General features: G+C 42.2%; 1 protein-coding gene across 2 annotated transcripts in view; it reads left to right on the plus strand.

Annotated features, from left to right (window-relative positions):
• Nucleotides 1-26,885, plus strand: part of LOC126400186 (ankyrin repeat and fibronectin type-III domain-containing protein 1) — a 167,597-nt gene that overhangs the window by 113,053 nt on the left and 27,659 nt on the right. For both annotated transcript variants that reach the window (XM_050060744.1, XM_050060745.1), the window contains 3 exons: nucleotides 6,214-6,336; nucleotides 24,973-25,192; nucleotides 25,465-25,672. In XM_050060744.1, the coding sequence (XP_049916701.1) occupies nucleotides 6,214-6,336; nucleotides 24,973-25,192; nucleotides 25,465-25,672 (551 nt within the window). The remainder of the gene's footprint in view (nucleotides 1-6,213; nucleotides 6,337-24,972; nucleotides 25,193-25,464; nucleotides 25,673-26,885) is intronic.

A 26,885-nucleotide genomic window follows, 5' to 3' on the forward strand; every position in this document is an offset into this window, starting at 1 on the left:
TTAACATATGTAGGACTGCAGCTAACAATTTACATTGTCAGTTAATATGTTGATTATTTTCTTAATTAATGGAATAGTTGTTTGGTCTATAAGATGTCAGAAAATGGTGAAAAATGTTGATCAGTGTTTCCTAAAGCCCAAGATGACGTTTTCGAATGTCTTGTTTTGTCCACAACTCAAAGATACTCAGTTTACTGTCACAGAGCAGTAGAGAAACTAAAAAAATCACGTTTAAGGGGCTGGAAGAAATTTTGACCTTTTATCTTTCTTCATTCATTCATTCTAAAAAAATACTCAAACCATTCAATGGTACAACAATAAGGCCTTTAAAGTTATTTAATAGTCTCAAATTTGAATTTGTGAGGTCGCAACTGCTACAAACATTTAATCTAATTTAATTTATCAATTTTTTTATTTCTTTTTGTAGAAATGCGTGAAGCCTTTTTATGTAAAAGTCGACATTTCTAATGTTACACATCTTTAAAAAAAACTATTATACTGTCATTTTACTTCACTCTTGCACTTACCTGTCAGCAAAATGTAGACTGACTTTACTCACTCTACTCATTCTCACTCTTACCTCTGCACAAGACCACATATGTAGTTCTTGCCTGCAATGCTAACTTGCGATGCTTAGAAAAGTAAAACATGATTTGTCCAAAAAGCTGTCCTAAATTTGGTTAAATTGCATCTTGAACAGCTCTTAAAAAGCATTAAATTTAACCGTCTGATACCTGTAGACACCCTGTTATAGTTGACAACTAATTGATTAATCAATTACTCATTGAAGCTCTAAATGTATGGTGCCAACCAGGAGGGCAGGAATGTAAAACATAGTAATTTAGAATTTAAATTATGGCAAAATAAAACAATAAATCAATTATAACCAACACATTGAGGAATGGGGCCTTGTTGATTTATTTATAATATTCATAATTCTGTTGTAACAATAATAAAAATGAGCCCTGTAAGTCAGTGTTAAACATCTTTGAGCTGCACTGTTTGTTTTTTTTTCCAGAATTCCACGCAGTCTTAACTCTGCTCTCAAATAGCAGTGGGTTACTGAGGCTATGAGCGGGGGTCAAAGTGCACAGACGATAGCTTTGTGTACTGTGAGCAAGAACAATCAGTTCTTTAGCAGAATGTGTTCTGCACATGAATACCTCTGAACAGTTAATTGCTGTCATGGCAACAGAACAGAGAGGGAAAGTGACATTAGGTGAGCTGTTTGCGAGAAAGCGATCCGTCGCAGGGACAGTGTGAAAGTGTGTGTATGCGAGCGCAGGTCAACATTTTCTCCGTATCACCACACAAGCCATTCAGCGCTGACAAAAGCACTCTTGTCCTGCAGGATTGGGGAAAGTTACTAATGCTGGCAAGATCATAATCTAAGTCACATTGCAGTGAGGCAGTGGTGGGCTTTCACATTGGAGGGATATATTAGGAACACTTATCGTATCTTGTAGACACTGTGTCTATAAAAGATGTGATTTTATGTAACCAACCACTGTGAAAATAAAGTATCCTGTTTTGTTTCTTTCTGTGTGGTTAACATTGTAATAAAAATAGTTATCTTTACTTGTTGGGTATATTTTAAGAGTCTACAGTCACGCTACAAGCTCTCTGTTGCTGTACTTGAGCAACAGCAGTGTTATGAGCTAAATGCTAATCTTAACATAAAAACATGCTCGCAATGACAAGTTAAAGTACTGATGTTTATGGAGTATTGTTTACCGTGTGTAGCACCTTAGTGGTAGCATGATCATGACCATGACGCAGACTGGCCAACCATCACGTAGCATTGGGTCAGCTCAGACCAGGGTCTGACAACAACACAGCTGTGCTCTATTGACTCTGATGCAATCGTTTCAGATTACCTTCATTTTCAAGCTGGTTTTGTGTATTAATGATACTCGTTACATCTCACTTAAAATCAGAAAAGGTCAACCTTAACAACAGATACCAGTAAAATAACTTTAAAAATGACATCCCATGTAAAATTAAGAATAAAGATAAGTTCTCAGAAGGTGTTTTTACATTGTATTTCTGTAATTACCAGCCTTATACATCAGAGACAAATAGAAAAGAGATGGAAAAAGAAAGCTTCCACTGCATAGCTGCTGTCCAACGTGCTCACGTGCTGTGCAGCTTCGCTCAGCAAGAGATCGGCGTCCATTCTCCATGTGGTCTGAATGGCTTAATAGCCTTTGTCTGCGTTCATTGAGAGCAAGGAAAGGTTGCAGATATGTGAGATTGGAAACAACTAGGGACGGGCACATACAGGTACGCCTACATTGGCTCTGTAGGATGTTTCAGGGCAGACTGGCAGGTGCCTAAGCACTGGCTGCCTCTCACAGTATGTATGCACTTTCCTGGTGGTGGTATAGGTTAAAAGCTTTGTCGGTTGTGAGTGTATGGGATCACATGGCTTCAAGGTCACATCGTTGCCTCTGTACTATAAGGAAAAACAATCAATCACTGGTTTCTTAAGCCGTAATCAACACCAGGAAAATGAAAGAGAAAATATAATTCTGATGAGAGGATAATCGACTGGGATATCCTGAGTGGGCCTCCAAGGGGATTGCATCATCACAGTGTGCCTGCTGTGATGATGTTATCGGGGACAGCTGCATGGGGCGGAGCCAGGGGTCGAGGCTCTCAGGGAGCCAAGAGGCAGCCAGTTGCCAGCAGATCCCCTCCGCTGAGACCCACCTGCTTCGCATGTCCATTTGTCCTCTAAACCCCTCAAAGGGATTCCCTGAGTCCTCTTCTATGTCCACTGGCCCCCGTGTCTTTGAAGTCATGATCCTGTGTGTTTTCATGGCATTGAAGTCATTATCCTATGGTCGTGTTGTGTCATGCGTTTGATCCAAAAGTTTGTTTGAAGTTTTACAGGGAACTCTTAATGTAACTATTGGGCATAGGCCAAACATATTAGAGATATAAACCAAGGCAATTATTTACAACCAATGATGATCCAAACCAATCACCCCTGTAGTCTATTTATGAATCAGATATTCTCGGACCAGTGAAATACGCAGTTTATGGAAAGGGACATTAGCATCAATGGTTGGCAGTAGCTGGCGTGCACAGGGCAGTGCTACTAATTTAATTAAAAGCCCTTGAAGAAGAAGAAGCCCAGCCTAACTTAATACCATCAATTAGGGGTTGCTCCGCCATCTGACTAAAATCCCACACCCCGTTTGTGTGATTCATACAGGAAAATATGCCTCTTTGTCTTAGAGGTCAACCAACTCTTTGGAGAAGCTGGCGTAGGGTCAGGAAACAGTAGTTGAGGGTGTAGGAGTGGGAACGAAAGCAGTGGGACTGGGGGTTTGTTCTACTAGATAAGCCATAGTATGAGGTCATTTTGAATGAAAACTCATGTATTTTCATCTCAGCTTAGGGCAGCGTCTTTATAGTGCAACAACTGGTCTCATGATGAATATGTCTTTGTAGCATGAGAGAATATGCTACAAGGAGAAAATACTTCCCAGTTTTATATAGCTAGAAAAGCTTTTTGGAAAGTGTGATGGTAATGTCGGTGCTTTGATTTCATGCCCATGATTACTCTGTAAAAGGTTTATCTAATATTAAAATGTACTCTTCATTTGTCACTTTTTTGTTTTGTTTTTATAACTTGGTGTTCATAGAATGTTGATTTATGATGCCTGTCAAGGATGTGGACTCTGCCCGTTTTGAGAGAGAGATGAAATAGAATTTTGGCAATGAAGCCATCTTATTACGAGACGTTTTATTTTTATATCAGTTTGGAAAAGAGGAGAGAATGTTCCAAGCAAGGTAGCAGAAAGCTCAGCTGGCATGGATCTGTAACTTTAAGAAGGGCTTCACTTTAATTTCCAAGGTCACGGCAGTCTTTAACTCACACCTGTGGCAACGTTTAAAATTCTGCAATGCAATAAATGTCTCCATCCAATTGAATCATTCTCTCAGATCTGATCAGTCTCTCGTAGAAGCATTAGACTTGACAGGACACTCGCAGACTGTCTGTCCTCTTTCTGAAGTAAAGCACTCCCCTGGACAAGAGCATATGAATTACTCATTCAAGGTCCTGTCAGACCTCTGCATCAGGATGCCAAAACATTGAGCATGTGATACAACATTATGCCAATTTGGCAGTTGAGTTACACGCAACTGGACGCATCACCACACTGTCATTCATCCATGTCACTGTTCAGTGATTAAAATAACGACGTGAGCTATTGTGTTCGATTTCATCAATCCCGTTTTATCAAAGCCTTATGTGAGCTGTTATTCCTGCAGCAACTTACATAAACTAACAACAGCGATGGCAGATACAAGCTTTGTTTTTGAGTGGCAGGGTGCACCCCAGTAGTCTGTGCTGTCCTCAATCAACCATCCCTGCAGCGTGTCTCCAGCAGAGCTCACCATGGAGACTAAAACACTTTTTGGCTCAGGTTGAGAGGAGATATATGTACGTGTGCGTGTACATGTGAGTCATTATTAAGGATGTTTTATCATTTCATAATGAAATGGAAACGACATGTGTGTTAGATTAGGTGAGCAAAGAATGCTGCGCAATGTTTGGGCATCATTTTATGTAACCCTCTGTCATTTTGAAAAAAAAAGTTCATGGCAACACCAGTAGGAAAATCCTTCAATTACATATTTTAGATTTTTGTTTTTTTTTCCCTGCAGTGCTTTGTCTGTCCTTTTACTTATCCACAGATTTGTATTCACTTTGGGTACATTTATATAAACCCTTGTTTAAAGGAACAGTGTGTAAGATTTAGGGGGAATTAGTGACATCTAGTGGTGAGAATTGTAGTCTGCAATAAGCTGTAACTTCTGGTTAGAATTCCTTCATTGTTCATTGGTCAGGCATTTTTAACTAGGAGCCAAACTATCCAAAGAGGCCTTCTCTCCAAAACAAGCGGACCAGGTGATTAAAACCAATGTGCTCACCTTTTTTTCTCTGATAAGTTAAGATCCAGCCATTAAGGAGGTTTTGACCGGCAGCCAATTATCCACATTGATTTAAACTGGTTAAAACACTGTATAAAACAGTTTCACATAAAATAAATAACACTTTTTCAAATTCTCTCGCTGCAGAGGGGCTGCAAACTACAGTGGCCATCGCAAAAAGACAAATATATAGAGCCAGTGTTTGGTTTGTCCAGGTTGGGTTACTGTAGAAACATGGCGGTACATCATGGCAATCTCCATAGATGACGACTGGCTCACTATATAAATGTAAACATCTCACTCTAAGATAACGAAAGCGCAACAGTTTCTACTTTTAGGTGATTATACACTGAAGAAAAAAAACATGCTTATTATGTGATATTCCATTTTTGCCAATATATCCCCCTAAATCCTACTCACCGGACCTTTAACAAGTCTTGTGAATTTTTACTTCACATACTCTTCCGTGCTCCGGCAACGTTCCGCTGCGAGCCTGGCTCCTTGATAGAGAATATTATTACATTTTGATTAGTCCCCACTGTTACCACAGCAATATTGCAATGCTGAGTCTCATCAAATGTGTCCCGGGCTGGAATGGAAGAAATATTACATTTCCTGTTTTTAATTTTGAGCGAAAAGTTGAACTGGGACATTGGCAGCCCAGTAGAGGAGATTAAAATGTGTGTGACTTCACTTTTTTTTTCTGTGAAAAAGATTTGGAGAAAATTAGGCAGGAAGTATGCGGCTTTCCCTGAAACCTAATGTTTCCTCTGGGAACTGCAGCATTGTTACACTGTTTATCAACTTCATGGACTACATTTCCACCGAGTATTGTGATTTCTGCAAAACTGAGTGTAGTTTTAGGCATAAGAGGATCCATTTTACAGAGACATCCGTGTTCTCCAGTAATATTAACCTTAGCTGAGCATTTTTAGTTTTTGGCAGGGAGAATTTCCGTGGTACTGTAGAAGATAAACCCACAACACAAATGTCAGCCCCTCTGTGTGTTTTCTTATTAGCCATTATTTATACTGAGAGCTGAGAAAGAAGGCGCTGGTGTTAACTGCTCTTGAACTCATATGTAAGAATTAATAATGTATGAAAGGAAAATATGTTGGAACACAAAAGGTTTATAGAGGTTTGTCTATGTAGTGGGCCAGGAATCCATTGCATATCCCTAACCCCTAACCCTAAGGTAACCCAAACCCTAACCCCCTCTAAAACATGAACTCTTTTTGATCAATTTTTTCTCCTTCTGTCCCCAAGGTCAGAGTCAGGGATCTCCAAATTTACCCATCGCTTGTCCCTCAAGGAGCGTGTGGCCAAAACAGACAAGACTTCCACGGACAGACCTCAATCCTACAGAAGACGATCTCTCAGTGTCGACTGGTAAGACCATCTTTTAATCTGCGTCATCAAATTATTTTATGATTCCTAGAAAGTTGTGATAGTGTACTCTGCCTTCACTACATCAACCCTGAGACCCGTGTTCATGACTTTAAGGTTCTCAGACTGTGCAGATTATAAAATAAGTCTTCATAAATTGGTATCAGAAGCAGTGTTTTGAGCAGAATCTTTCCCTTGTTGCAACTGAAATCCAAAAAGTAACGCCTAACAAGAGACACAACTGCGACTGAGCCTTGCTATGATGTGTCTGTGTACAAAGTCAAGGCTGAGGTCAATGAGGATCGGGGGGCTGGTGTTTGGGGCGGGGGCAGAGAGTGGGTGGAGTGGTGATAGGGTCCTGCTCAGTCTCTGCGTCTGGGTTTCGTTGAAGAGCGCCAAGCAGCTCCAGTGGCGCCGGCTCATCTTGCTCTTGTAAAGCTCCAGTCCTCAGGCAGCCGATGAAAGGAGTTTGAAAGCTTTCCATCACGAGGCTGCCTTCCCGTCCCCACCCATGGGACTCCTTCCCAGTCTCCCCTCTTGTTGCACAGCCTCCACTCATTTATCTACCCATCCATCCTGCCGTCTGTCCATCTGGCATCCCCCCTGAGCTTCCTGCTATGTATTCTTGGCTCTTCTTTTAGACTTCTCTCACCATTGGGAAAATAGCCTCGGGTTAAAGCGGATCTTACACTTCCTTTGCACTTAATTTTGTCAAGTAAAAAAATGTCCAAACAGTCACAGGTCTAAACAGTTTCCAGGTTTCTAATGGCTGTGCGGGGACTACAGTAGCTTTTCAGTAGAGTTACTTTGTGGTTTGTGGAGTTACAGGTGTGAGATTCTCTGAGGTCCTGTCCAATCATGCTAGGGCCCGGTGTGAGGTCTTACGAGGTCTTTTGTCGGCCTTACGAGACCTACTGTGTGGTCTCGGACTGACGTTGCAATGTGTGGTCCGCCAGCAGAAATGTGGTGTTAAGTGTATGAGCGTTGTGAGTGTATGTGCAGTGTGAGGTCCTTTACTTTAACAGCTTCGTGTTTTTCTCCCATGTTGCTGGAGAGGGGACCTGGCCTTTAAAGTTCAGGCCCCGATTGATGTAGTCTGGTTTTAATGAAACACAGTGGGTAGATTGGACATGCTCATTTACGAGAGGGATGAGGGGGGGCTCGGCTACAGCTGGATTCTGACTTTCTCTGGGGCGAGCCGCCGTTACGGGAGTGTGACTGGTCTTTTGTGACATAATAAACAAGGGACCCCAGGAGGAGAGATTCAAGGTTTAGGGCTGAGTCATGCTACTGGGAGGTGAAACAAGGTCGGTCCGGCTCCTGACAAGACCAGCATGGCTCCTCTGGAATGTACAGTCATCAACACTGTCAGAAGGAAAGCACGTGTGCGTGTAGCATCGACTGAAAACACCCCATGAATCAGTTGCATTTTTGGAATTGTTCGACATTTATTGCACTTCCTGTGGTCTGTCTAAGCAATCTGTGTTATTGTTTTGCTAACAACTACTTGTTATCACAGAGCTATATTCTCTAAGTAGTGTACTCATCCAGTTTATTGTGTTTGAATGTTGGAATAGAACATTTCTCTTCTGAGACTAATCAAGGACGCGTTTTGTATATGCTTAGAAATCAGAGTACAGTTCAGATAGATCTACAGTAGATAGGTACATGTTGTCTAAAAACTGTTAATGCTTCAGTGAATTCTTTGTGTCTTGAGACAGAAGCTGTTAAATGACTGGAATTTGTTTGCCTGTAATGAAAGTGAAATGTGGAAATGTAGCGTTACCCACCAATATACACTTTCAAATGAAGGTTTAATTATGTTTATCTGTGCACTGCCCCCCCTCCTCTGTTCACTCTTTAAATCAAAACCATTAAGAGTAAAGTGACACAAGGATCATATTAAATACCAAGCTGGAAACCTACCAGCAGCCCTCCGCAGTAAAATAGTCTCAGGTGGCTTAACTCTATAACTATCTATTTAGTGGACCATTGCCGTTTATGTCGATTCAAGTCAGATACCCAAACAAACTGTGACCATTAAGGGAATTGTAAGCCAAGGCAGCCCATATACAAGCTGGAAACAGGAGCCGTTTTGTAGCTTTATCAAAGTCTGTGAGAGCTGGCAGGGCCTTGGGAAAATAAAAGATAATGGGAGTGTTATTGTTATTGGTAATCATAGTAAATGGCCTCTAGGGTATGGGTGGAGTAAAGAAGTAGGAGGGGGTGAGAGGGGGCAGTAAAGGGGAAATAAGAGGATATATGCCGCCTTGTAAGATTGCTGAAAAAATAATGATACGTTTTTGTTTTTTTTTCCCCAGGAAACCATTAGTATAAGAAATTATAATCTACATCCGTGACATCTTTGGGAAAAAATGACCTTACGAGATTACTGTTATATAATTCTGAATAAAAAGCATTATGGGACCATTAAAGGGACAGTTCACACCAAGATAAAAGATACATATTTTTCCTCTTACCTGTAGTTCTGTTTATCAATCTAGATTGTTTCAGTGTGAATTGCTGAGTGTTAGAGATATCAGACGTAGAGATGTCTGCCTTCTTTCAAATATAATGGAACTTAATGGCACTCGCCAAAAAAATACATTTGAAAAACTCAACAGCAATGTCTCTTTCCAGAAATCATGACCTGCTTACTCAGGATAATCCACAGACTTTGTTGTGAGCAGTTTCATGTGGGAATTATTACATTTTCACCAAATTAAACCTTCCAACTGTATCACCACGCACTGTAACCAGTGTCTGAAATCAGGTTTTTGACTCACTGGCCAAGGGGACTAGTAGATGAAAATCTACAGGCCAGGCATTTTTTTACTGTCTCAGAGAGAGTTTCATTGATGTGTTTATTGTGTTTTTTTTAGTTATAACTTTATAATCATTCAAGTTCATAAAGTTGTTAAAAAGTGAGTAAAAATGTAATAAATAAGGTGTTAAAATGATAAAACGTTTGATAAAAAAAAATGGGTCTTAAAGGTATTTAAAAAAATGTTTGGCTAAAAATTGTATTTTTATTTTATGTCAGCACATTTCTGTTGTGTTTTGGACTGCTATCAGTGGGCACTACCTTGAGAGACTTTTTATATCTTTTATTTTGTTGTAGTTTTCACAGTGTCTGAAAAAAACAGAGAAAGAGAACAAAAATGTTCTTTTAAAAGACATCTGTATGAAGCGGGCCATTATTTCATTGGACCAGTGTAGCTACACAGGCCAAAATATTAAATTGCCTTTTTGTGTCACGGATACATTTGTTTCAGTGCATTTATTGATCTAATAAGGGATAATGTTAAATTCAAACTTTGAAAAGAGGTGAGAGCAAAAGTTAAAGCCAGAGGTCTTTCTGGAAAGCAGGGATGCAAATTAGAAGTTCAAGGCTTTTATTGTGAAAGGTAAAAAAAAAAGGAAGGTGTGAAGCTGTTATATGCTGTTGTTGATAGTGTGGAAGGCAATAAAGAGTTTTGATCTTGGTTCAGACTACAGAGCCTCTGCGTTATTATAATATTACCTTCATGTGATTAGTTTAGCTAATGCCCTGTAGTGCCACAAAACTAGAAGCACTTGAGATTGTTAGTTTTTCAGCCTGTGTAAAAACACATCCATGTGTATGTGTGTGTGTGTCTCCAACACTAACAACACAGGAGCAGTAGAGCAGTGCCCCCGAAAATAACATCAAAACATGGTAGAGACTCTCAGCATAGATTTTTTTTTTTTGGTACAAACTAGGATGTACATTTTGGTTTATTTGGGTTCACCCACATTAACCAGTAACTAACCGGTTAATGTTTAAGAAAAGAAAAAGACAGAAAATACAAGAGGCCCTTCCTTTTGGTCTGACGCTTCATTGCCTCAGTGAATGCGCTGCATTTTAAAGCACCGTCCTTTCAGAATTGATGAAATTTCAGTTTTGTGATGTACATGTCTTGCCTTTTATTTTATTTTCTGTTGGCTTTGCTATCAGACAGCCGGCCAGCTGCATTATCTTGTGTGAACGTGCACAACACCCAGCCTCCAGTCTGCACTGGTTCCTTGGCTGCTCTGCACTTCACACCACCTGGGTCGGGTGGGAGCTAACATTAAGTAGCTGGTGGCGCCACTCATTTGGCAATTACAGCTGGTAATACTGTCTGGTTGTGCAATGCGTTCATTTTTTTCCACCCTCTGGTCGACCCTAAGCTAGCCCCCGAGGGTAAGCAGCTTCATTTTGAGCCGCAAAACACTTTTAGCATTGTTTGCTATGTTAGCATCACTAGCCGTGCTGACACTGCTAATGGTGTTAACAGAGCTAACAGCTTAAAATGCTTCAGAGGGTTTTTTATGGCTCAAAATTGAGCTGCATCAACCTTGGGTAAAACAGGAGGGTGGGCACAATGTTTCCACGGCAGCACTGTCAGGTTAGTACAGCATTACTAGCGGTAATGGCCCACTGAGCAGCACCTCGGTCCTACCAGAGTCAAGTGTTGAGTAGTGCAGTAAACTGAAGAGTAGAACCTACAGACCGACATGTGTAACTGGTCAAAAATGTTCTCAGCCGCTAACCTATTAACGGTTAATCATTCACTTCCCTATTACAGAACTTCTCCCACCAGTGCGATGGATAGTGCTCATCAGATGGTAAATCTACCCACATTTAGTGCTTGGACAGTGTTAATTTCAGACCCTGGCTGCTACTTTCGCTAGCTCAGTGGTGCTGGGTAAGCTAGCATAAGATGCATGCTTCCTTCTGCATGGTGATGTGGTTGGCAGGTGTAGTTTGGTAGAAAGAAAAAAGGTCCATCAGACTGCTAACAACAAGGTCTGTGGGTTATCATGATTAACTGGGTCATGATGTCTGGAAAGAGACATTGCTGTTGAGTTTTCCAATTGTATTTAATTGGCGCTTTGAGCACCACAAGCCGAGTGCCCACCAGTTCCATTATATTGGAGAGGAGGCAGACATCTCTATGGCTGGCCAACACTCTGCAACTCAAACCAGAACAATGTAGATTGATAAATACCACTTCACATAAGAGGAAAATCTGTGTTTTTGAATTTGGGGTGACCTGTCCCTTTAAGTTCAATATCTAAACTTATACGCTCAGCCTAATTTAGGTCTGTTTCCCACTGCCGCATGTATTTACTGCCTTGTTTCCTGTGCATGACGTTGACACAGGAGACATCCAGCAGAGTCTGAGAGTCAATACTGGGGCTATAAAGGGACACTGGTTCTGTTCCAGCGTAGGGCCAGTAAATAAGTCTTTATTTCCATATCCTCTCATGGTGACAGAGAGGCAGTTCCAGCCCTTTGCCAAAACCCCTGAGTACAATGGAGAGGCAGCCATGTATGTCGGCCAAGCAGTTTTTATTTCCCTCAACAGTTCCCCCGCAGTACGCCTGGAGAGGAAACTCTATACATAAGTGCTTAAACATCAACGTGTACTGTAGCATGCAGCACTCAAACCATATCCACTTCATAAATAAAAGTTGAAATTTGAAGTTGCTACCACACCAGTTAAGTGTTTGATTGTGATGTGTGTGGTTATGCAGTATGCGCTGGAGGGTTTAAACCCTCTCCATCCCCTGAAGGCCTCTCTGCTCTGCCTGGTGCCACCCTGTCTTCAGGGATAACTCAGGAGCTGACAGCACTCTCAGGATGACGTCCTAATTTTGATGCGAAGAAGAGAGAGAGAAGCCAGCCTCCCATTCCCGTAGTCGATATATTAATACACACCCAAACACACACACACACACACACACACACGCAGAGTGGTAAAAACTCATGTCTGCATGTCTGATTTTCTCCTTGATATTCATGCTCACACACACACATGAGCAAACACACATTGTAATAGTTAGCACTGTGTTGCGTTGGGTGTGTGAGGGGGAACGGGGGATACCAAGTGCTAATCCTTATGAATTGTGCACAAAGGGAATAAAAAGAACATAGAAAAAAATCACTAAAGTCTTAGTGGAAAGTGGAGGGCAATGCTCAAGGGGCCTGGGTGTAAAGTGGCTTTGGACAATGTGCCACTCGCCTCATTTGGTTCTAATTTGATTTAATATTCCCAGCTCTTTCTTTTTCATCCTCTCTTTAGATTGTTCTCCTCTTTTCTGTGGCTGAGAACTGTCAGTTCAAACAAGAGGGACAAATGAGGAGGTTAAAGATCCCTATAATTTGTCTTTACAAAAAAAATCAGCTCAGAACACACTGTTAAAGATCACAACAAAAGGAAAGTGTTCACTGCTTGTGCTGGAATGTCCAACATTTTACTTCTGCTCTCTGGCTGCATTTAAATGACATTATTCTGAGAATGTCTTACAGACTTAAAAGCGTTGACACACAGGATAGTGCCAAATGCTGTTTAAGTGAGATGTAGTTCAGATAATATATGAACTACATGCAATACTGGGACAGAACATCCATTATTTGATTATTTTTATTACTTTTTTTGCTGTTATATGTACAGTACATTAGAAATTTTACAGTTATACACACATCACATGTAAGTAGGCTTTTAGAAACTGGAATCATTTTCTCTGTGTGCAGGTGGACATCTTGTCATCATAGAAAATATGCATCATTGTTTTCATCAGTGGCCTTCTGTCATATTTTCCATCCAGAGACTATTATTAATGCTTTAATGTTTCATGTCAACAAGGACAAGAAGTCCTAATGATGTTCAGAAAAAATATGGAAACTTGAACATCTGCGATTCCATGACAACTGAACAAACTTTGCTGGTGAAGATTGTGTCATATGACAGCTACAGTACCGTATAAATGGACCTTGTGGTGAGATTGTTCTTTTAACTATCTTGAGGGTGCTTTCACACCTGTAGTTCAATTCATTAGGTCTGGACAAAGGGGATAAAGATATAGGTTGCATTTTAGTTCTGGCCTGGTTCCTGTTCACTCTGGTATTTTACATACAAACCAAGAGGAGTAAACATGAAGTTACACAGAAGAACCAAGTTTCGGAGCCACGTGGGGAAATCAAATTTTGATGAATGACAAAAGTTTATTCAGCACCTTGATGCTTCTCATGTATAGCCTATATTTATGTTCTATGGTGCCACAAAGAGCTCACAAAGAAATAACCTATTGTAGGTGTTAAGAAGAAATGTTTTCGTTTTAACCCAAACCATGATCTTTTAAATAAAACTTCAGGGCTATCTGGCTTAGAACCCTGAGGGCAAACTTCTGCTAACAGCCATAAAACATGGACTAACAACAAGATAATTTAACATAAGTATAACGTTCAGCTCCATAATAACTCTCAAGGTTAATGGGCAAAACAACAGTTTTTTGCTAGTGACCCATTATTAGCTTAAGCACGTTTACGGTGCATAAATTAGCCTAGCAGCTAGCGGAGTTTTCCTCTACTCAAGCTTAATAAATGACATGTATTATTTATACTTTATCTTGCTCACTGCTGGTGTAAGTCTCTGCATCTCCTGACAAAACAGCTCAAGTGAATTTCAGCAAGCATGTATGTTTTTTCAGCCGAACATTGTTAAAACAAAGTAGCTAATGTTGATGTGTTGCTGCAAGAAGTTAGCGGAGTGAGATACCTGGCCAGGCGTGATCTAAAGATGATGATATGGATTGATGTTCTCACTTTGCATTGATGATACTGAGTCATTGATCATTGAATCAGTATCTCGATTCAGATAGATGGTTTGTTACACCCCTAATTATTAGACTGCAAATCAATGGTATTAAATGAATAATGATTAACAGAGACAGGACAAAACAGTAATGATTTGGCGCATATTACCATGGGATCCCTGTCACTCACTTTTTTGAATTGACTTAATGAACTGGCAAAGTACACAGAGTTGGACAAGCATAGCAGTTTTAACAGCTTTTTACCTATTACAGCAGAAATACATGGGATACAGTTGCATCACGTCACGTAGGCGAAGCAGAGTGGAGTCTTTCACCCACTGTACTGTCTCCGTTCTTGCAGTGTGGGATTGCTGCCAGCTTGACTGTGTGTGTGTACTGAGTTCTGCCAAGTATAATGCAGCTGGTTACACAGGGATTAATTAACTGGATCAAGGTAAAAATAGGCAGTATATTGCCTTATACAGATCAATTACAAGATGTTTCCTGAACAGATTATGTGAGCAGCAGACGGAATCATTAGCAGTTTAGCTTTTGAAATGATGGTAAAATCGCATACAGTATCTGCTAACACAAAACCCTGTGGTTGGCTTGTTTGCTTTCACACCACAAACAAATCACACAAGAGTCCTCTTGACAGCAGACTAAATCCCACCTTTCCAGGTGGTCCCAGATCAGTTGTTTGGTTTGCACAAGGGTTCAACTGGCAGCTTTCACACCTGCCTGAATGATCTGTACTAACCAGGCAAACTGACATGAGTTTGCTTTAACCAAACCAAACAGAGGGTTTGAAATCACCCTTATTGGCTCCTGCAAAAATGTCATAAAAAAGCCTGTGCTGTCCGATGACACTAATCGAAACAAGTTTTTTATTGACAAACTCTTTGAGGATATGGGGAAATATTTTCCCCAGAACAAAACTGTTTATTCACGCTGTTTCAGCTGTCCTGTTAAGTTTGGACTTCAACTGCTTCTTGGCCTGTAATATTAATTTGTTGAGACTGAGTTGTTGGCAAGATGATAGACTATAGATTCCAGTCCACACGAGGGAGCAGATTTTCTGCTTACCTCCCTACTTTTGGATAGGCCCCGGGCTATTCTTTCTTACACACACACACACACACAGCAAACAGCAAACACAGAAACATATGAACCCACTCACATTCATGCCCATTCACAAATACATGCACTCACATAAATTAAGTAGATTAAGTACACACATGCACAGATGCATATAAACACTTACGTGCACACTTTAGACATGCATGCACCCGCACACCCTCACACTGTGTTCTTAACTCTGGATGCTGTGGGCCGCACTAAGCGAGATTTATGAGGCTGGCTCCCTCTTGTCCTGTGTGTCTCCGACTTGATACTCTGGTTTCCACTCCAAACCTCAACTCAGCACACAGACACAGAGAGACAGGGGGTGGGGATGGAGGGCAGTGAGAGAGAGGGGGAAGGAGGGAGGCTGAAAGGGAAGTGGGATGTCAGGGAAGACTGAAATAGGTAAGAAGAGGAGGAGAGAGAGAGTGAGAATGATTGAGACTGAAGCAGATGAAATGGCAGATTGAAAAGATGATGGAGAGAGACAGCTAGAGTGAGGGACGAAGAGCTCTGAAAACTGGACTGTGGAGTTGGAAGGAGAGAGGTTACGAAATAAAGAGTATGGGAGGAAAAAAGCCAGTTAATGTGTGAGTGTGTGTTTGTTTCTGTTTGCATGTGTGTGTGTGTGCAGAGACAGACAGCCAGTGGGTCAAAGGGTTAGCCTGGCTCCATGTGTTGCTTATAAGCTGATAAAAGACAACCAACTAAAGCTGGAGAAACTACACCCCTCTGCCTACTCTCTGTGAATGTATGTGTGTGTCTGTGTGTGTTTCTGTGTGTTTGTAAAGGTTGTATTCAGGGTCAGAGGCAGAAAGAAAATCGGCTGGGGACCCAAGAGAGTTGTGGTTTGAAACTGGTCTTGAAAGAAAATGGTTTACAGATTGAGATAGGAAGCTCAGGTAGTAAAGACCTCCACACCTACGTCAGTGTACTCCACATTAGAACAGAAGTGCTGTGAGAGCCAGTAAAGAGTTTCACTTACTGGTGTCAATCCAGAAGAAGTCTTTGCACTTCTTGCACTTCTTATTTATGATTTTTATGCCTCCGGATCAGTGAAAGCCATAGCCAGAGACATTATGTTTTTGGGTTGTATATGTAGGTATGTCTGTGCCATACTTGAATGAATGCAAAATCTCCAGAACACCTTGAGGGAATTTCTTCAAATTTGGCACAAACGTCCACTTCGCCTCAAGGATGAACTGATTAGATTTTAGCAATCAAAGGTCATGGTCACTTTGACATCACAAAACATGTTTTTGGCCATAACTCAAGAATTCATACATTGATTATGACAAAATTTCACACAATTGTCTACAAGGGTTAAATATTAAAGTGGTGACATTTTGTATCCAAAGGGTCAAAGGTCAACTTCACTGTGACATCAAAATGTTCTTTTCTATCGTATCTCAGGAGCAGAGGGGGAGACATTTGGTCAGATAGCGAATTGGTGACTCTAATCTTGGGTGTCCATCTTGAAACATTGCTGATTGTATAGATCCTCTGTGCTGCAGGGTTGAAGATGTGTATGAAACATTCAGGTTTTAGAATATGTTTATTGACAGCAGCATCCATATTTGAGGCACTGTCTTCTGCCATGGCTACATATGAATCTGGACAGACATGGATGTAAACTGTAGCTGCAACTTGACTGGTTCGTCGAGGCTTTCAGATGCCACAACCTCTGTTAATCAATCACCGATAAAACTGTTCTTTTCTGAGCTGCTGTCAGCTGTCACTTTAGTGTATGATTTACATGACCCACCTCCACCTGTCCACCCGTAGCTTTTATCAGAGCCAGCTCCAGAGTGTGTCCGGATTCAATTCTCATCCAAGCCAAGGTAGCAATTTTATTATAGGGTCCATTTGCCATTGACGTTTATCAATTTCATCAAGAGTTGTGCACACCTTTTTTTCATTTTTCCGATTGAAGTCAATGCTCAGTGGACGATAGATGAATTTCAGTCATGGGTGTTTGAGTGTCTACATGTGTACAATGTTTGTGGGTGTGCATGAGTTTCCAGAAACAAGCTCTTGTATGTCTGCCATCCACTAAAGTGTACACACACACACACACTGATGTCAGATGAGTTTGTGTTGTCATTCAGAGACACACCGCCTGCCACCCTTTGTAGTCTAAGCATCCATCCATCTATCCGTCCAATCAGGGTTGTACATATTTGTGTGTGAGCATGCACGTTATCCTTTTTACAAAGGATTTATCATAGTCAGGAGACTAAACCGCACCCCTCACCCCCACCCACCCGACCACCTCCCTCCATCCCCATCCCAGATAAACAGCCGTGGGACTTTAAACATGGCGCCCGGCCGGCGTGTGACTGAGAGAATGGGCCAACTGGTGGCTTCAGTGGCCAGGGGTCGCCCCCGCCCCTCTCCTCTCCCTGGCTGGGTGGGTGGCATATGGCGGCCCAAGTAGGGACCCCTTTGGTGTCACACACACACACACACACACACACTGAGAGACACACAGAAGGCCTGGAGCCACCCAGGCTGGGCCCACGATCGCCGTGGGAGACATGGTGTCACCAAGCCTCTGACAGAGGAGGGGTTTTGTGTATGTTTGTGTGTGTGTGATCCCACCTTGGAAGCCCCCCCCCCTCCTGAGAACGTCGGCCGCTGCCCGCCACCACATCCCCATGGTGACTCCGCTGTTGTCTCTGCTCATCAAAATTAGAGAGATTTACCTCTGCGTGCACACACAACACATGCACACACACAGAGCCAACAGGTGGCAGGCCTTGCTCAGCACAGCAGGCCCACTTCAAAGGTTAAACATACAGCGGACCGCCCACTCTTTCTCTGCCGTTCTCCCAAGGGAGAGCGGCAGAGAAAGTGAGAAGAAGAGGACTAGATAAAAGGGGAGACAGGGAAAAAAGACAGTGTAAATAGGGGAGAGGTAAAGGGCAGCGGGAGCATGTTCATGTGGGAGAATGCAGCAAAGCATATACCTGGCGTCCAGAGTTCGCTCTGACTCCCCAATTATGCACACAGCTCACACTTAAAAGTGAGTATGAATGGAAAGCATAAGTAACAACAGGATGCCTACAGGGTTTTTCAGTTCAATTACTGTTTGACTAACTGTGACTAACAGCAGATGTGAACAAGCCAACATGGGTACCAGGGCTCTTAGCACAAACTTAAGCCAACCAATGTTCTGGGATTTTGCTGCATGCGTCACAAGCACTCAGATGAGAGAGATCAGAAGAGAAAGCCTGACTCGCTCAAAGCTAACAACAAATAAACATCACCTCAGAAAAACAGTGATATGAAGAACACCATCTCAGCACAGCCGGCTTATCAAAAAGAGGAAGTCGAGGCTATAGGGCGGACAGTGGATTACAAAAACCGGATGACTCAACAGTGGAAAAATATTGTCTAGATGGTGTAAATCTGGTGTAAACAACAGAGTCCATGGGCTTTATCCTGTCTGGTATCAGTTGTGCTGTCTGCTGCCTGTGGCGCAACAGGCTGTGATGTTTTCTCAGCACTTACGAGGCAGCTTATCAAAGGAACACCAATTAAATACCACGGTCCGTGTTTATAATCATGCTGATCAGGTACATTGCGTCCAGGCCAGTCTGCCACTTTTCAAATGCACATCTGGTAGGATAATCCATCTGCGTCTCACAATGTAGGCCCCTTGGAGATACAGTGAAAGGGGATGTTTTTAGCAAATGTATACCGCTGAAACATTAATACACTTGTGCACACACCTGATACATCCCTCAATAAAATCACGTCCGTAAAATGTGGCCCGTAAGAGCCGTAAGAGTCACTCTGATTGTCTTCTCGGATGTAAAATCATGTGGATTTTCTACACAGGGCTGCACATGTGCGTACGTATATCTCAGTCTATGAGCATGCGTGTGTATGTCTGCATTTGTTGTGTTGCCATGCCAACTTAGTATGCGTGAGGGGCTGCGGGTCATAGCGTTGGTGTGGCCTTGTGTTGCCTATAAGCTGATAAGAGCCAAACAGAGGGAACGGCTATATGAATTCTAGTAATAATGCCTCCACGATCCCCACCTCTTTCTCCCTCTCTTTCCCCCTCTCTGTCTCTCTCTCCCTCTCTCTCTGTGCGTCCAGCAGCCTGCCTGCTTCCAGCCTGTCTGGTGCCAAGACTCAGATTTCAGAATTTCCTTCTACAAGCCACATTTAGAGCAGCCAGCGTACTCTATGTGTGTGTGTGTGTGTGTGTGTGCAACTTTCTCCTCTCACTGTCTGCCTCTCTGACCCCCACCACCCTGTTTTCAGCGAGGCACTGTCCTTCTGGTGCCGCTCTTTGCCTTTTCTTCGTCACTCTCTCTCTATCCATCTACCCTACCTCCAGCCCTTTGTTTATTTTGCGGGGACTTGACCTACGCAGACAACCGATGCAATACATGTCATCTAATATAAATGGTCATTTGTGCCTGTGTGTAATAAACACGATTAGACACACACTTACATGCAGCGGAGATTTATGCGTTCTTGTGGCAGTAAACTAGCCACTGGTGAGAGGTTTGGAAAAAGGAGGAGGGGGATCCTGTCAGCACACAGCTGACCCAAAAGACCTTCTGACACACTGTGATGTGATGGGATGGCGTAGGATGGAGTTGGAGAAGGAGGTGGAGCAGAAGGAAGACAGAGAAAGGTGGTGGAAACTAGACAGAGAAAAGAGATTTTGGAGCATTGTTGTGAAAGGCTTCCTCTACACAGCTCCATGCTTTGAAGCTCTGCGGGACAAATATAGCTATCCAGGTGTCCATATATGGTTGCATTGTTGTTGCTTTAACATAACCGCACTGTCGTTTCTCACTATCAAAATATCTTCCTTTTGTGCCGCTGTAGCTAATCTGGGCCGCCATCCATGTATCTTTCTCTGGCACCTACACGCTCATGCACATATGCACACATGCACACACTCAAGTAAACACATGTCTGTAGGTACCCCACTGTGCAACACAACGTGTAGCTTTAGACTCTTTGTGCCTGTGTGTGTCGTAAAGACATTTTCCATTGTTTATAGTTTACATTAACATTATCTATATTTATAGAAGCAGGGAGCTCGGGCCAAGAACATTTTTTTCTGCTCACACTCAAGTTCCCATTTGTCTTAACCATTTCTACATTAGGAGGGCTGAACAATTCCCCGAGTTGCATCAACAAATGTCAAGAAGGCGTTACACACCAAGGCAGGCTGAGTTAGCGAAAACTAAAAACAAACTGTGTGTGAGTAAGACAACAAGAGAAATATAAAAACTTGACAAAAATAAGAAGAAACTGACAAAATGGAACCAACAGAAAGGGACAAGTGTCTTGTAACTGTGGGCGGTTTCATTGCTAGTTCACCAAGATGCTCAGATTTGAATTGGGGTATCAAATCTTATTGACAGTTGAGTCAGATGTGTGTGTTCCCATGTGTGTGTGTGAGGTTATCCCTGTGCTGCTGACAACAGGTTGGATGGATTCCTTCTTTTTCACGGTTCTGATGGTGTCATTTATATGTTGCAACATAAACTGGGAGTTGTCAGACCAAGCAACATTTTCCACTCTCTGTTAGTTTGCAGATTTTCTTTGAAGTGTTTCTGAGATTTCCCTCTGCACACAACTGTTATGAGCTGTTATGTGCATACTTGTGGCTGCCCTTTAGCTCGCACAAAAATCTCAGAAATTCTGCTATGCCGGAGCCAACTTTTTTTTTTTTTTTTTTTTTTTTACATTTTCTTAAATCGCAGGTTTTTCCCATTTTGACTTTTAGTCAGTGCATGTCTAGACTCTGTCTGCGTATTTTATATGTAGTCTTTGTTTACATGTGACTCACTGTCTGGAAGACTAAGCTGTTTGTGTAAACAGGCCGATACAACTAATAAAGTCAATGCTGTGTGTGTGTATGCTTGCAGTTTGGGGGTGTTGATTGTTTGTCGGGCTGATGCAGTCTCACTGTAGCAGGCTGCGTGTATTTGATGTGGGATTGATCGGGGGCCAAACATGAAGGCTGGCTTTTGGTAGAGACTTTGGTTTCCCAGAACAACTGCTTCCTGTTTCCCAAACCTGGTAAAAGTGTAGGAAATTGTGTCACATNGTGTGTGTGTGTGTGCATTTGTGTATGTGATGTTTTGTGCTTTTGAATCTGAAGTCATTAATTCAGATCATTGGAACAGTGGTAGATCCGTTGTAATACAGCCATTGTTGTTTTCAGCAATAGTTATTCCATGTATTTCCATTCTATACTGACCTCTCTATATAGTAGTATTTATTTTTAGTTGCAGTGTCTGCCATTCCTGTGCTGGATTAAACTTAACCATAGACTGTAAAAATAATGGACATCACCCATAGACGTCACCCATTGGTTGGTAGACTCCCATTTTGAAGCTTCGGGTTCAGCATTTCGGCCGTTGCCATCTTGGTTTTGAAACCAGAAGATACCATATTTGGGTGAGAGACTGGCACTGTAAAGGGGTGAAGGGTGGATCTGACTGAGAAGCCGAGGATACTATCAGGAGACAGCCTGTCACTCAAAGTGGCCTGCCCTTAATTATGCGATAGCGACCCAAGCCGTCTTTTGTACCAGGCTGTAAACATGTTTATTCCTGGTGTAAAGTTGGACATTTTAACATGGGTGTCTATGGGGATTGACTGGCTTCTGGAGCCTGCCTCAAGTGGCCATTCAAAGAACTGCAGTTTATGCCACTCCTGCGTTGGCTTCATTTTTAGCCCCAGAGGTGGCCACTTGACCTAAACCTGAGGGATTCGCAGGAAATGATGCATGCATGCAATTCAGCATAGCCATTTTAAAGGTTATTTCACTGACATCAGCCAGTATATAGAGTATACAGTATATAGAGATGGATGGCATGACAGCTCCCCAAAAGTGAAGCCAAAACATCTCGATGATAGTATCGGCCATGCCCCCTTCAAAACTCACAGTACAGGTCAAATTTTTTCTAAAGGTGGTTTCTGTCATTTAAGGTAGTTCTCAGTCACAGGAAACACAGTGTATTTGTAACAACCGTTGTTCATCAAATATGAATCTACGGGGTGTCGGTGGCTTGGTGGTAGAGCAGGCGCCCCATGTACAAGGCTGTTGCCGCAGCGGCCCGGGTTCGAATCCAGCCTGTGGCCCTTTGCTGCATGTCACTCCCTCTCTCTCTCCCCCTTTCACACTTGTCTGTCCTACACATTAAAGGCTTAAAAATGGCCAAAAAATATCTTAAAAAAAAAAATATGAATCTACAAAACATGATCATTGTCGACATTTACTGAAAGTAGACTGCGGCTGCAATTATAGCCGTCAGGGCCACTGATTGGATAAAAGCATACAGTCATCATAGTGGTCATCAGCTTGGATATAGTATGAATAAATGTGTTGCTGAAAGCTGTGTTAGAATGGCATTCATTTTTTATTATCATACATTCTCTCTCTGATACACTCTGTCTTTCTTTTTTTGTTTTATGATTGTCTTTCATATTTAGGGGGCATGTCATTGGGGAATGACATCCCAATCTCACATGTAGGATGCAGCATCTCTTTGAAAGTAAACACACACCCACACACACCCCACACCATGTTACACTCTCCCTAATGTCGTCAGAGAGTGATGGGGCACCATCCTGCCGACAGAAAAAAGTTGTCTGTTCCATCTCAGGCAAATAACAATAAGCCCGGGGCTGGATTCCAATGGGCTTTCTCTTTGAAATGGGATACCAGCACACGCATTACAAATATATCTCTTGTTTTATCTTCCGGGCCAGGCCCATGGAAAAATTATTCCAAATACCTGCCGCGCTTTATCTGGAACCCTGGAATAGGTTAGGCCCAGCCGGGAACACGAGGATGTCTAAAATAAGGCCTCTATTACGGGATGGAGTGGAGATGGATGGGACGGAGCGGGAAGGGACGGGGATCGGGGGTATTTTAGGTGTATCGGCCCTGTGAAAAAGGGCTTGTTGCGGGGGCTTGGAGCTGCTTTAAAGTCTACTATGTGGGCCGCCGTCAGCTGTTGTACAAACTGCATGTGTTGGGGGAGGGCTTGTGTGAGTGTGTGTATGCTCGTGTGGGCTCACACGTCCATAGCCGAGCGGGAATATAAATAACATTTTTCCTACAGATGTTCTCACCTTGACAAATCTGTTCTTGGCCCGTGTGATACTTCTTGGCATATGGCATGATGGACCAACGTAACTCAACCTTTATTTACTTTCCCCCAACCTCTCCCAGCCCCATTGATTTTTAAGAACAACATTTACATTTGTGGTCTTTAACTGATGATGTTTTCCAGAGTGACTGATAATAAGCAAGCGTTTCTCAAGGACTTGAAGAGGACACGTAGCTTGAGACATACGCGCTGACTGCTGTGTGGATTCAAATCATGATTTTTTGTTCGGCAAATGCCAATAGATGTAACTGCTCCCTTTTAAATCAGATATTGTAATCATCTTTATCTCATTATTTTGGAGCATAAATGACCAAATGTTATATAACCTGCTTACTCATAACCTAATTACTGTCTAACAGTTTGCATTGAAACCTTGTCAAGAAACGGTATCAAAATTAATTGAGTATGGAGGCTTCTACTGGGATGCAATGCTAGAATAACTGTCTATTTCAGAAAGATTATTTGATTATAGCTGTACTGCTATACAAAGGGGATTCAGAGTAGACTCAAAGCAAGAAGAGAGGTGTTAGGGAGAACAGGATGAGGGAAGAAGAGAGTGTTGGAGGTGATGGGAGAGAATTGAGAGGCAATAAGGAGATAAAGGGTAAAGCCAAGAGCGAGGGGAAAGAACGTAGCAGAGAAACAGAGAGGGGAAGAGATGATAAGTGAAACAAGTTCATAAGATGTTAGAAGACTGGGACAAGAAAGCTGTTGAAAGTGCACTCCTTGAGGAATTCATTTATCTCTCCGCCTCTGTTTGGTGGGACCCGTCACGGAGTCTGTCACCATCGCCTGTGGAGCCCTGATGACATTTCCTTCAGCAGTCGAGTGTGTGTGAACACCACGTACCAGACTCCTCGTAGAAACACACTGCCATCTACATAGTTCCCATGGCAGAATGGAGAGGGCCAGCATAGTTGTCATACCGATGATGCCAAGGCACCAGTGGAGAGAGATGCTGATCTTTTTGAGACACATCAGAAAGATATGACATCACAGAACAGCACTGGCAAACCGAACCTACCAGGCTAGCATCGCCAGTGCAGGATGACTCACATGGCATCTGTGAGTGAGGACTGATAATGCCAACATGGTGCCCATCTGGCAGATCAGTGTAATTTATCACCATGCCATAGATCAGTGGTTCTCAGCCAGGTGTTTGGACCCCCTTTCCCAGGGGGCTGAAGATCATTTTTTGGGGGGTTGTGATAATAATGGGATTAAAAAAAGAATTTTTGAACTATGTAAATGCTTTTGTTTCTGATAAACCACAAAAGCTAAAAAGGCAAAATAATTATTAAATCAGCTGTTCTTTTTTCTACATATACACCCTATGACAGAGGGGTCATGAGTGGACATGTCAACATCTAACGTCTAATTACAAAATGACCAGCTGGGTTTATTCCTCCGCCATCATACAGCAGAAACTCTTTTTGACTTATATTAAGACACATTTAATTAGTCAAATTTAATTAAATTAGGCAAGTCACAGTTTTATGGAAATAAACTTGCAAGCTATAAAGAAGAGAAGAGAAGAGAACTGGCTTTCATGAAATGCCTTTTCTGAACTAAGATGTGCAGAACTCTCCTCTATTCTTTTGGCTTTGTCGCACATTAGCATGTGTCTGTGGCTCCAGAGGTAGAAACTCTTACAATGGATCCACTAAGTGATCAAACTTCACGGGGTCCATGCACTGAATCCATTCTCTCACCTACGGTATCCCTCCTGTCCCTTACCCACCCATCTCTCCTCCAGGGCTGACTCCGCCAAGATGACGCAGCCCATGAGGGGGGACCAGGCCCACCAGCCGGCCCCAGCCCGCAAGACGGCCAGCCTGTCCTCGCCAAGCGCAGCTCGCCGCCTATACCGCAACTTGTCTGGAAAGTTCCGTGTGGGCACCAACCCCCCTGCCCTGGAGGACAGTGTGGTGTCAGGACGGGGAGGAGACAAGGAGAGGCTGCGCAAAACCACCATAGTAAGTCAGAGGGAGACAGAGAGGGAAAAAATAATAAGCTCAGGAACATTGTAGTCTAAAAATAGTCAGGGGAAAACATATAGACTTGGATAGTGAGTGAACCTTAGGTAGTAGCATCATACACCCACCAATCTCACTATCGTAGAGCAAGATAGAAAATATATTGTGAGAAACATTCTCTTTGTGTGTGTGAGGAGAATGAGTTCACTAATACAAGCTGACATGCCAAAGGTATCATGTGCTTTTTTAACTTCACGTTCTTTGTGCCGCAGTTCCAGAGCAATGAAGCGCTGTTTGAGGCAGTGGAACACCAGGAGATGGACTTGGTACAGCTGCTTCTGTCCCAGTACAGTTTGGAGGAGCTGGACCTCAACACCCCAAACAGTGAGGGCCTCCTGCCTCTCGATATCGCTATCATGACCAACAACGTGCCCATGGCCAAGCTGCTGCTGCGAGCTGGCGCCAAGGAGAGCCCCCACTGTGAGTAGAGGAACACAATGTACCTGTGGTACCTCCCGGGTCATCATTTAAATGTTAATGGAACAAATCAAAAACTGCAGTTCCTGGAGCATATTGCACAGTGGGTGCATGACATGAAAAATATTCTGGTGAACACACATTGTAGTATCTTGTCCCCATAATGGGATTAACTAGTTTTTTTGTTTTTGTTTCATTTTACAGCACATCATAAACACCCACTTTATGGAGTGTGTTCATTTTCTGTGATTGATGACAACAGTGGAATTAAACCCAAAACATACACGTTTAAAGGGAGGTCATAAAAAGTTGCGAAAAGCTATCGTTATGCTACTAGCATATTTTTATGCACATTTTGAAGTATTGCATTAGAAAAGCTGTATGACAAAAATTACACTCACTTAAGGATGCACCAAATGGGATATGGAGACATCCTTATACCGTAGCAAACATTTAACTTCAGTAACGTGCTGTCAGTGTCTTCCCAGATATTATTATAACAGTACAATTTGTCTTTGTCTCCAAACAGCAAGAAACATGGCCAGTACTAGCTGACATGAAAATCAATTAAAACTTACTCAATGAAAACAAATTCCTGAAGACCTCTCCATTTTTCTCTGGTTCGTAGATGGGAGAGATGGCTAAGGCAACTTGTTTTGTTTCTGGTTTGGACATTATACTACCGCTACTCTGTTTCCTGGCAGATTACAGCCATGGTTAAAACGTAGCCTATACCGCAAACTATTGACGAAACTATGATTTGCATAGCCTCGTTTATTTGCTGCAAGTCAGTTGGTGGAAAGGCGCCTAATTTGCATTTCTTTCTTGTGACATTTCTAAAGTTCAATTAAGAATTTGCTAGACAAATAAATGGAATAGGGCTGACACAAGTGCCTCGAAGCTTCGATCTTTGATCTGTACTATGGTATTCGGTGTCCACATCAGTATTTGAATGCTTAGTTTTCCTGAAACCATTACCTCAAAAATTCCAAATAGAACATAAATTAAAAAATAGTAATTCAACATAATTCATCATGTATCAACATTAATTATAGCTTTTCTCAAACAAGGACATTTAAACTTAGTGATAGGCCTGTATGTGCCGGTGTTGTGACTTGGACAGTTTGACCACACATGACAGGCTTATAACAGATAAGAGATATGCTAGAATAATGTTAAAAAAGTCAAATATGAGGAATAGTTTCAAAATCTACGA

This window comes from Epinephelus moara, chromosome 13 (assembly GCF_006386435.1).
Source record: "Epinephelus moara isolate mb chromosome 13, YSFRI_EMoa_1.0, whole genome shotgun sequence".
Taxonomy (NCBI): Eukaryota; Metazoa; Chordata; class Actinopteri; order Perciformes; family Serranidae; genus Epinephelus; species Epinephelus moara.